Source organism: Helianthus annuus, chromosome 10 (assembly GCF_002127325.2).
Source record: "Helianthus annuus cultivar XRQ/B chromosome 10, HanXRQr2.0-SUNRISE, whole genome shotgun sequence".
In the NCBI taxonomy this organism is placed as follows: domain Eukaryota; kingdom Viridiplantae; phylum Streptophyta; class Magnoliopsida; order Asterales; family Asteraceae; genus Helianthus; species Helianthus annuus.
Window position 1 is genome coordinate 106,555,638 of NC_035442.2, and position 11,498 is coordinate 106,567,135.

Genomic DNA, 11,498 nt, shown 5'->3' on the forward strand with positions numbered 1-11,498 from the left:
GGCGAGAGGGATGTGTCGCGCGAGAGAGATGTCTTTCGCGCGAGAGGGATGTCCTTTCGTGCGAGAGGGATGTCCTTTCGTGTGAGAGGGATGTCCTTTCGTGCGAACACATCATAGAAAGAGTGAACTAAGTGTTGGAGGCTGGATGTGGTTAACTTACTTTGTGACTAGCAAACTGTTTGGTGTTCATCCTTGATGAACTGACATTGAACAGAAAAGTAATCGATCTCGAAACTTGTGAAAGAGTTCCCTTTCGTGCGAAAGAGTTGCCTTTCGCGCGAGAGGGATGCCTTTCGCGCAAGAGGGATGTCCTTTCGTGCGAGAGGTGTCAGTTTTGTCGAAAACATTTGTTTGATCTATCCAAAGCAGATCATTTCTTTGTGGAAATTAACCCTAATGCAAACCCACAACTATGAACTGAGTTGTGAGTCTGGTGGGTACTAGATTCCACCAAGTTTTGTATCAGAAATGAAATGAAAATGCAAGAACAAGTTTAAATCAAAGTTTGAAATGTTTGAATCTCATTTGTGGTGAGGTTTCAACATCAGTTTGCCTAAGCAAACTCGTGATAACCATCCGTGAGATGTAACCAAACATTAGGTTTTATAAAGTTTAAAGAATTGGAACATAAAATGCAAGAAATGTAACGACAATGAATGGAAAATGAAAGGAAATCGATACCAAATGCTTCTGATAATGAGAGGAATCTTCAGAGCATTTTGAGAGTGTCTGAGTGACTTGAGCAGGCGAAATGAGTGAAGTAGTGAGCCTATTTATAGGCTGAAAAGTGAGTTGGGACGAGAGGGAAGTTCGAGCGAGAGGGAGGTTTCGGACGAGAGGGTCCTTTCGCACAAAAGGGGGAGGGCCCTTTCGCGCGTGAGGGACTTCCCTTCCTCTCGAAATTTCAAGTTCGATTAATTCGCGTGTTTTGGCTGGTTTCACGTGTAGCAAGCATATATGTGTATTGTAATAGTGTGAAACATGTATAATGGTGTTTAAAATATTGATTTTGAGTATAAACATGCAAACAAGTCTAAGATGTATAACATAATTATGAATAAAATACTTGGATTCTCATTATGATCAATAGTCTCGTATTACAAAGTGAAACGAAATAGAATACAACATGATTACAAGTTTCCAAAACAGAATTTACAACACACTTGCTAAATAAGGAGGGTACAAATATGTGAAGCGTTACAGTCTCCCCTATTTTAGGAGAGCGTTACAAATATGTGAAACGCGTTACAGTCTCCCCTAAATAAGAAAGGTACGAATCTCGCAGTCGTAGTCGTTTAGTAATTTTACCAAAAAATTCTGAATTTCTTTTGTAGTGTAAAATATTGGATTTTTTAAGAGACCGATCCCTACCGATCTGGATTTTTAGAGTCCGGCCCCCACTGAGTTTTCGTTCAAGCTCCGCCATTATATACACACACCATATACAATCTTTCTCTCATGTCCTTCTCTCTTATCCACCTCCACCACCATCATTGTCGCCGCCACAACCACCTCCACCACCACCACGCGTACCTCATCTCCCTTCGTTGACCTGTCGAACCAAATATCAGTACCACCTGTCTCTCCTATCGTACCAAACATCATTAATTTATTATTTTTTATTTGAAGGTAAAAAATAAAATAAATAATTAATTAAATAAGTGTGTAAACATATAAATGTGCAGGTATGTATATATACTTTATTTATAATTATTTTTATTTAAAGATAAAAATAAAATTTATAAAATTAAAAAACAAAAGAATAAATGGGAAAGCGCCAAAATCGTCCCTAAAGTTTGAGAATTGTCAAAATCGTCCATGGGAGTTAATGATACACTTTAACTGAGTTTGCCATTTGGATTGAATGGAAATGACAACAAAAATGAAATCTTAGAGACCTAGATATAAAGGGTTTAATGTAAGTTAAACTCAAGGACCATTTTGGCATTTTACTCTTACTTTAGACCTTAACTCATTTTAAGTCTACCTAAGTACCACATTAACCTTTCTTCCTTATTTTATTTTACCTCACTCCAAGGAAATGGTTTAATCTCATTAACTTCGCCTAACCCTATTTTTAGTGGTTTTAAAGTTCAAAAAATAACCCTATTTCTAAAGTGATCGCTGGCAGAATTAAAAAGATTATTGGGGATGTTATTTCACAGTCTCAATCAGCTTTTCTTAAGGAGAGGTTTATTTTGGACGGCCCTTTGGTTCTGAACGAGCTTATTGGTTGGATAAAAAAGTATGGTAAGAAAGCTTTTCTTATGAAAATCGATTTTGAAAAGGCATACGATAATGTGAGTTGGGATTTTTTATTGTCCATAATGGGACAAATGGGCTTTCCTGTGAAGTGGCGACTTTGGGTTAAGGGTATTCTACAGTCTGCGAGATCCGCGGTGTTAGTTAGTGGTTCTCCCACGTTTGAGTTTCAGTGTCAGAAGGGACTTAGACAAGGCGATCCATTATCTCCATTCCTATTTCTTATTGTGATGGAGGCGTTATCGAGCACGATTTCAAGAGCATGTAGGTTGGGTGAGTTGGAAGTGATTACTTTGTCTAATGAGGGCTCTAAGGTTTCTCATATGTTATATGCTGATGATGCACTGATTATGGGGCTTTGGAGTAAAGAAAATGTTGTGAAAACTAATCGATTTTTGCGGGTGTTCTACTTGTGCTCCGGGCTAAGGATTAACATACATAAATCACTTATCTTTGGGTTGGGTGTTAATGAAGATTTAGTTGGTGATATGGCCGCTTTATTGGGATGTAAGGTTGGTATGCTTCCTTTTGATTACCTTGGAATAAAAGTGGGTGCGAACATGAAACGGATATCTCATTGGGAGTCAGTATTGGATACGGTTCGAAATCGCCTTCAATCTTGGAAATCTAAGTTGTTGTCTGTAGGGGGGGCTTACTCTTAATAAATCGGTGCTTGCTAGTATACCGGTGTATTACTTGTCTTTGTATAGGGCCCCGGTTGCTGTTATTGAAAGTATTGAAAGAATGATGAGGGACTCTCTTTGGTCGGGCGGTAGAGACGGTAGAAATATGAGTTGGGTTTCTTAGAATGTTGTCACTAGACCGAAAAAGCTTGGGGGTTGAGAATTTCTAAATTATCGGATGTTAACACGGCTCTATTGGTTAAATGGGCGTAGAGATTTAAAAATGATCAAAATGGTTTATGGAGGCGTGTGGTTGAGATTATCCATGGTAAGCGTAAGCGGTGGGTGTTCTTACCGATTAAAAAGGCGATTCCCAGGTGTTGGAAGTCTATTGCGATGTTTTTGGACAAGCTAAGGGTACATGGTAAAGGGCTCATGTATTTTTTTAGATGCAAACTTGGGAATGGAGAGATAGTAAGATTTTGGAAGGATATTTGGTATGGTATAGTTCCGTTTTTGGAGCGATGGCCGGCTTTATGTGCTATGGAGAATAACAAGAACTGCTTCGTTGGGGAGAGGATCACAGCGAGCGATGGAAAGATGGTGCTGGCCAATACTTGGGGGATAAATACGTGTACAGTGGAGTCTATATCCGAGATGCAGGACTTGATTTTTGTTTTGTCCCATGTGTGTTTTTCGGGCCTTAAAGATCGATGGGTTTGGGGGATCGATATCTCCGAGAGTTTTACTGTTGCAGATGTTAAAGTTCGTTTGAAAAAGGATAAGTACAGGCAGCAGCTGACTCAGTTTATGCGATGGGAATCGTGGGTTCCGGCGAAAGTTAATATTCTGATGTGGAGGATTGAGAAAGATCGGATTCCGACACGTTTGGCTTTGGTCAAGAGGCGAATTGATATTCCAGATACCTTATGTCCATTGTGTGAAGCTTATGATGAGTCTGTTAGTCATCTATTTATTGATTGTGGTTTCGCATATGGCATGTGGGCTTCGATTTTCAAATGGGTAAAGGTTGATATTGTTAGTTTGATGAGTATGGAAGAGTTGATGTAGGTTCAAGATGTGAAGCACGATTTCAAGTGGGCCAAGAAGCTTATCCGGGGCATTATAATGATTTCATGTTGGGCGCTTTGGAAGGAGCGGAATAAGGTCTTTCAAGGGATTACGCCTAGAGTTATAGAGGTGGTAGCGACTATAAAGTGTATGTCGTTTTTTTTGGTTTAAACATCGCTCTAGGGTTCAAGTCTATTGAGTGGAATAGTTGGATAAAATATCCATTGTATATATTGTAATGTTTTTTTGGCGGGCCTTATGTTGAGGTTCCGTCCGTTTTAATGAAGTTTACCGTTCAAAAAAATAACATGTTAACATACAAAACATTTAATGCCCCTTAACACAAGGAGGAACTGATTTGCAATGTCAGTTAACATGTCATGTCACCATTAACACCCCAGTCCCCAAGTGTTAGAGTACACCCCACGACCTTATAATACATGAACCAAATAGCCGAGTTAAATACCTTATTTAACATGGAGACTAAAATATAAATGTATAAAAAAAGACGATTCATGGAATTCCAAATCGTGTTAATGCTGAAATAAGTCGTTTTTAAAATAATTACTAAATATTTATTTTATTAATTTTTTGTAATGTTTTTATTAACTGAACAAGATCGATATCTTTTTGGATATGTTTTTTTTTAATTTTTCTTTTTCGTTTGTTACAGCAAGTATACCAAAAGCAACCGACCGTCCACAGTAATGCGCAGGACTACTTGGTAGTTACTATAATGTTTTTATATACTTGAACTCTCTAAGATGGCAACCTGGTTAATTTTCAAAATTTGAACAAAACTTAAAAGGGTCACACGTCAAAAGTCAGGTCACGTGAAAATGTGAAATGCATTTATGTTAATATAACCTCTTAAGTTGTTATATTCAAAAAAATTTAAATTAGTATTTTAAAATTTACCCTTGCAAAAAACCTAAACCCATTTTGACATTAGAACCTAGTTCTTTTGGCACATCTTGAGCCATCAACGAAGCCTTTGAACTTCCATTTTAGTTTTTTCAAATAAAAAGAAAAAAAATAAAAGCTCAAGTTTATAAGCCCAACATGATCACCAAGAGCATCATTGAACTTATGAAATACTCGCTCCTTCATGTTAGCTGCCTCTCTCTTCCATCTCATCCCTCCCCCTCCGGTAGGGGTACCGTACCGAAAAGTACCCATACCAAAAACCAGTAAAAATACAAACTGAATACTATACCAATTATGGAGGTACGCTACCGGTAGTGTAAAAATACTGAAACCAACTGGTACAAAACAACAACCATAAAAGATGAATTTAGTACCGGTACCAATTTTGTTTGGTTGGTATCGGTTTAGTACGATACCAGTATGTGCCGGTAATGGTACGATACCGGTACTTGGTAAAAAATACTCATCCCTACCATCGACATAGACGATTGTGGGGTCGACATACCCCCCATGAAAAGCATGTTAAACTTCAGTAAAGCTAACCTTAACCATAATCAACTTCTGCCACCGTTCAAATCATCCCATTATGTACAGATTAAAATCCCATACGATTTCTAGACTTCTACTAATGCGCTTCCACCGTTTTCTAAAAACAGCTATCCTTTACCCTAACTCTCACTTAGATTATGAGATTCTCTGATTCCTGCGTTACAACCTTTCACATTCTTCATTTTCTTTTTTATCTTTGTCGGGTCACCTCCATGAGAAATCTGCATTTTGACATAAGAATGTACATCCTTCGTTATAAACGAGTCGATTCAGGTTTATGTTCATGTCAACAGGTCAAATGGTGTTACATAAAATCTACCAACCCGCTCTAATAAAAAATTAGATTATTATTGATGATAAAAAAAATATCGATTTTGACAGCTCATTAACTTACAATGTGGGATTTCCATTCCATTTGGGTGTTATTCTCATTTGAAACACCGGTAGATTGTGATTGGCTGCGAACATGCCAGAATATGCGGATAAGTACTGCAGCATCAAGAGCAGCATATTCGAGCTGCACATGTATTTAAATTCGATGCAGAACGTGTTAGTTTTACTTTCATATATAGAAACGGGAAGAAGAATATGAAATGAATTAGAAAAAAGAACGAGAAAAACCTGATTGCGGGTTAAAGGCCTTTCCTCCCAATTACTGTTTCTTCGTGTCTTGTTTAAACCAACGCCCAATACTTCCTTTTTAATTTTTTAAATATATAAAAAGTGAAAGAAGCTTTGTTAGGACCCTAAAGCTTGTGTAAATATTCAGTTCTGATAAATTATAATTTATGACAATACACAAGTTTATACTTTTATTTACCTTTGTCAGACCTGAAAGGCCACCACGAGGCTCTTTGAATACATTCTGAATATCCAGTAGCATTTCAAAGTGCTTAAAGCAATCAAAATCTTCGTAAGATTGAGCCAGTTGTTTCATATCACATTGAAAATTATAACCTGTACAGTTAATGAGTTGCATGATTAAAGCTTACAGTTTCACAAGCACAATGTCATAATGTGTCTCATACCAAGTTTCAAAATCCGAGGCGAATGAAATATACGGATTAGACAGCTGTCTAGAACAGCAGGAGCTTCATTGGACAACTTTAACAAGTCAATGATGAAAACCATCTTCTCAGTAGCAATCTGCATGATGGAAACCTGTAACACGGACAGACAATGTAACTAATAAACGAAACTTCCTATACAACTTGAAGTAGTTCATGTATAATAACTATCTCAAAACACACTCTAATTCCTAGTCCAATTATATAACAAATCACTGTGTGCACGGTTCGGTTCGGTTTTATGGTAAAATCGTAACCGAAATGTTCGATTTTCGGTTTTTGAAAACCGTTTGGTGTTGTTTTTTCAGTTATGGAAACGGTTCGGTTCGTTTTTTCGGTTTTTGGAACAAAATTACGTAAGATTCAAAAAATAAAAGGTATAATCCAAGATTTAAGAATCTTACGTAGATGTTTACATTTAAGTTATTATATATTTAAACTTTTTAAAAAATATTGTTTACATAAACCTAACCTTCTAATCTATTTTTATATTTCTCCAAAGTTTTTGTTAAGACATTTTCTTATATAATACTTTGAAAATCATTTAATTTTTATGTTAAATTTTGTTATTTCATGTAGGCAATGGATAAATCATTTCAAAGGTAAATAAACATGTTAATGTTTTTATTATAAATACTTAACATTCAAGAATAAAATTAATAATTCCTAAATCAATATATAACAAACATTCAAAAAATAATTTCTTAGGTTATTTGGTTCGTTTTTTTTTTCCAGTTTTTTATAAAATGCAAAACCGCAACCGAACCATAAATTTCGGTTCGGTTCCGTTAAATCAGTTTTTTGGGTTTTCTGCTCACCCCTAACTGTACGTGGAATTAATTGAAAAACTTCCTTGAACTATGAAAGTAGATACAAAAATGCAAAACCGATAATCATATATCACTATATGGTTTTGCTATGAAATAGAGGAAAATTTCAGGCTCTTTTGCAGGTGAAACATAATTACCTTGTTGTTCTTACTGCCCTTTTCATAACTAGGCTTCCATTCACAATCAAGACCAATGACTTTGCATCCCTCAATATGACACGTTGCTTCATGCAGACCTACGGGCTCATCAACCCAAATGATGTCGTCTATTGCCAACTCATCAAGATGCAGATACCGAATATGCGGAAGGCTAGCTTCAGTTTCTATACGACATCAGAAAACACTCGATTAAAAAAAAAGCAATTTGTTCAAAACTGCATGTATAAAAGCCAACACACCTTTCGCTTTTATGAAGCCTGTTAGAGAGTATCTTTCACATAGTTCATCAACTTTCTCTGAGTAACCAGCTTCCATTGCCAAATAGACCTGAATAAGATCGTTATACAAACTAATATTTTCACTAAAAATGTATGTACATAATAACTATACTATTTTTACGTACAATATATTCAAGAAGTTGCCTATCAGATTTTGCCCTCATCTCTGCTATGTCCCAGCATCCTTTTTCCGCTAGCTTCTTAAGTGAGCTGCAAATAAGACTGAATACATTGATTACGTGAAAAATCAGAAATATAATTTAGTGTAAAATGCCATTTTCGTCTCTGAGGTTTGGCCAGTTTTGCAACTTTCATCCAAGGGTTTGTTTTTCCGCATCTGGATCCAAAAGGATTGAAATCTTGCCATTTTCATCCAGCCCGTTAACTCCATACATTTTTTCTCCATTAAGTCAGAGGTATTTCCGTCTTTTTTGTTACCTTAAAGGGCAATTCGGTCTTTTTCACTTTATGTACAAGCATTTAAAATACCCTTACTAAATAAAGTTAAGTCCCCTGGCTTTAAGTTAACAAAAAAAAAACGAAAATACCCCTGATTTAATGGAGAAAAATGGAAAACGAGCCGGATGAAAATGGCAAGATTTCAAAACCTTTTGGATCCAGATGCGGAAAAACAAACCTTTGGACGAAAGTCGCAAAACTGGTCAAACCTCAGGGACGAAAATGGCATTTTACTCTATAATTTAATAGTTAATGAATTTAAATGATTTAAGACAATAAAATCTTGAGCTATAGAGAACATTACTACCTTTCTTTGCCCATTTTATATACTTCAGGAAATTCTTCACGCAAATTATTTTTCTTTATAAGCTCGTACGCTTGTTTTAGCAGCTTCCTGTCGACATAACCGCGAATTAGTGCACACAGCATTGGCTTCCCCATAAATGCAGCCCATTTTTCTGCTGCTCGATATTCTTGTTTCTCCAACATTTCATGAAGAAACGACTCTTCAGAGTGACGGATTGTGAGATGTTCTAGAAGGGTAACAGCTGTCATATACGATTGAGATTCCAGAAGCTTAGAGATAAATTGGTCAACGAAGGCTTTTGCTATAACTTCAAAGCTATCATTTTTTATATCCGAGTGAAACAAAACCTCATTAATATCTGTAAGTCTTATGCCAAAAACTTCAAGCATTTTCACAAGTATTCTATCATCGTGAATTTTAGTACCACGAACAGCAATGACAAATAATTTGGAAGCATGAATCTTTGCTTCCTGTAAATCTTCCTGTGTGGACCCCGTTTTTAATAAACGGCGAAGAGCTGCGATCATTAAATGACTAAAACCTTCACAGTGTGATTCGAATATAGGCAATAAAGAGAGACAACGAGCCACAAATACGGCGGGCCCAGGTCTTGGCTTATTATGTAAAGCTTGATGGACTTGATGTTGGAGGGCAAAAAACTTTGCAGTTGCCTTGCATGTGCCTGTTTTACATAAAATTGTGAACATCTTTACAAGAAACAGAGACATAATACATATAAAAAAAGTGTAGTAACATCATTTAATTATTTTCTATTATGCAAACACTTATTCATATGATGGTTTCCTATTTCAAAGCTCTGCTATGTGTAAATGTATTAGACCTTACGCATCACAATCGCAAAGCCTATAACAAGAGTCTAAATGATCGCCCAAAAATGATTCAAAGTATTGACAGTTTTATCCATGCATATACAAAGCAACCGGACGACAATACTTGCTACTGATCACTAACAAATATAAAAAGATGAGTGAAGAACTTTACCGTAAACGTAACATTCTTTCAGAAGATATAAAAACACCAGTGGAGAAACATTGGTAAGATCAGAATAGGCATGCCGGGACATGGACCATTCTTCATTACTCATACTACCACCTGATAACTTGAGAGTTTTCTCCTCGACACCCATGAGTTAAACTACAAAATTATAGGTTCCATACATCAGAGTAGACTCCAGAAAACACATCACACAAAAAGTTACACATATATACTCTTGTATGTAGACAAAATCACATAGACTACACATTAGCTCATTGCCTTCCCGATTTCCTCCAATTAAGCTAAACAGTGAAATAAATTCTTTCATAATTAACTTTCAAGAGATCATCATTTTATACTCCCAACAACATATCTTTGGATGGATGATGCAACAATAACCGAAAAACGCTTACAACACCAAAATACTACCAAAAACCAACAATCTATTATACGGTTCTACCATAACAATAGTAACTAATAACATCAATGGTTGTTTACGAGACAAAAAAAAACAAATAAGCGCATTATACAGACCAAAAATTAACGATAATTCATAGTTGTTAATCGCCTCCTGCGCCTAGGCCCATTTTCCAGGCGAGTCGAGGCAATTGCGCTTTAAGTCTCGAGGTGATGGTTCAGGCGCAGATTTCGATGAGATTCCTAGATTTCCGATATTTTCCGGCTAAATTCTAGCTAGGTTTCTACTTTTATCGAAGGCAAACTACTTTTCTACACCAGTACACTAAATATTTTAGAACTTCTTGTACTAAATATATGATATTAAATGTTATATAATAGCTTTTGTTTATTTTATTTGAAGAATATTATTATTTTTCTAATACATAATATATTTTTCATTTTTTTTCATCGTGTGTTTTTTTTTCTCAGGCCCTCACTCTATTTGCGCCTAGCGCCTTTAATAACTATGCGATAATTACATAATGTCTCTGCAAAAACGATACCGATTATAAATCATCATTTAAGACTCCCAACAATATTATTTGATTAAATAATGTAATAACCATAACAACTAACCAAAAAAATGCTTACAACACAAAAACCCTACCAAAAAACCACTAATCTATTCCTCCATTAATTGTAACTAATAACAACATCAACAGTAGTTAATGAAACAGAAAACTAATAAACTCTTTACACAGATCCAAAATCCACAACAATTACATAATGTCTCTACTGATTAATTACAAATCTTCACACAAACACAGTCCATTAACACCAAAACCTAACACAATGATCCAAAGGTATAAACCGTACATGAATCCATTCTTGAATTTCCTCAACAAATCAGCTAAAATTATATAAACAAACACTATATAATCAATTTCATAACATTCTAAACATCATAAAGGTGACTAATTTCGACAATATGATTTGCATTGATAAGAGTAAGAAACCTACTTGAATGTGTTGGTGAAATTGGTATGAAAATAGAGAGGAATGAGTGAAGAGGTTAAGGAAGAATGAGTTCAATCCATTTGTGAAATGAGAAATTGTGTGTGTGATTTGATTTGAGAATTGGTGATCAGAAGAAAAACCCTAAAAAGTGAGTAACGGATGGGTATGGTGTGGTGTGGCCCACTTGATATCGTTTACCAGAAATGGCAACACGACATTATGTACGTCCGACTCACCCTTCTCGTGAACAATACAATTTTATTAAAAGATATTTTTCATATATTCACATATTTTTTATATAAAAATAGAGGTAACATCCGTTTTGTGCTCTGTGGTATGGTTTGGTCACTTTAATGGTTTTGTCCCAATCATTTAAAAACGGTCATTTTCTTTTTTCATGTTTCAATCTTGTCGCCAGTTTGCTTCCCGGCTCTAACTCCATCCATATTGTATGTTAACTGGAAGGGTATTTTGGTAATTTCAAGTATCACGTAATGATACTTGGATCTTGTATGTTAACTTGAAATTTCAAAAAATGCCCTTTCAGTTAACATA

General features: G+C 35.7%; 1 protein-coding gene across 2 annotated transcripts; it reads right to left on the reverse strand.

Annotated features, from left to right (window-relative positions):
* Nucleotides 1-5,240: 5,240 nt before the first annotated feature.
* On the reverse strand, nt 5,241-11,167 carry LOC110885459 (exonuclease mut-7 homolog). Of its 2 annotated transcripts, none has more exons than XM_022133153.2 (11): nt 10,947-11,167; nt 9,534-9,686; nt 8,532-9,213; nt 7,891-7,987; nt 7,727-7,814; nt 7,467-7,651; nt 6,461-6,593; nt 6,253-6,389; nt 6,054-6,128; nt 5,827-5,949; nt 5,241-5,653 (listed from the first exon to the last, which is right to left on the reverse strand). In XM_022133153.2, the coding sequence occupies exons 2-11, from the start codon at nt 9,676-9,678 to the stop codon at nt 5,552-5,554; spliced, it is 1,767 nt and encodes a 588-aa protein (XP_021988845.1). In that variant the 5' UTR covers nt 9,679-9,686; nt 10,947-11,167; the 3' UTR covers nt 5,241-5,551. The 2 variants fall into 2 exon arrangements, with proteins under 2 accessions (XP_021988845.1, XP_021988847.1); XM_022133155.2 differs by having other exon boundaries at nt 7,891-7,975; nt 10,947-11,130.
* Nucleotides 11,168-11,498: the final 331 nt, after the last annotated feature.

Coding starts and splice junctions, on each gene's coding strand:
- LOC110885459 (XM_022133153.2), bottom strand. CDS start 9,678: ATGGGTGTCGAGGAGAAAACTCTCAAGTTATCAGGTGGTAGTATGAGT. Junction 9,214..9,533: donor GAAAGAATGTTACGTTTACG/GTAAAGTTCTTC, acceptor TATGTAAAACAG/GCACATGCAAGGCAACTGCA. Junction 6,594..7,466: donor AGGGCAGTAAGAACAACAAG/GTAATTATGTTT, acceptor TCCGTGTTACAG/GTTTCCATCATGCAGATTGC.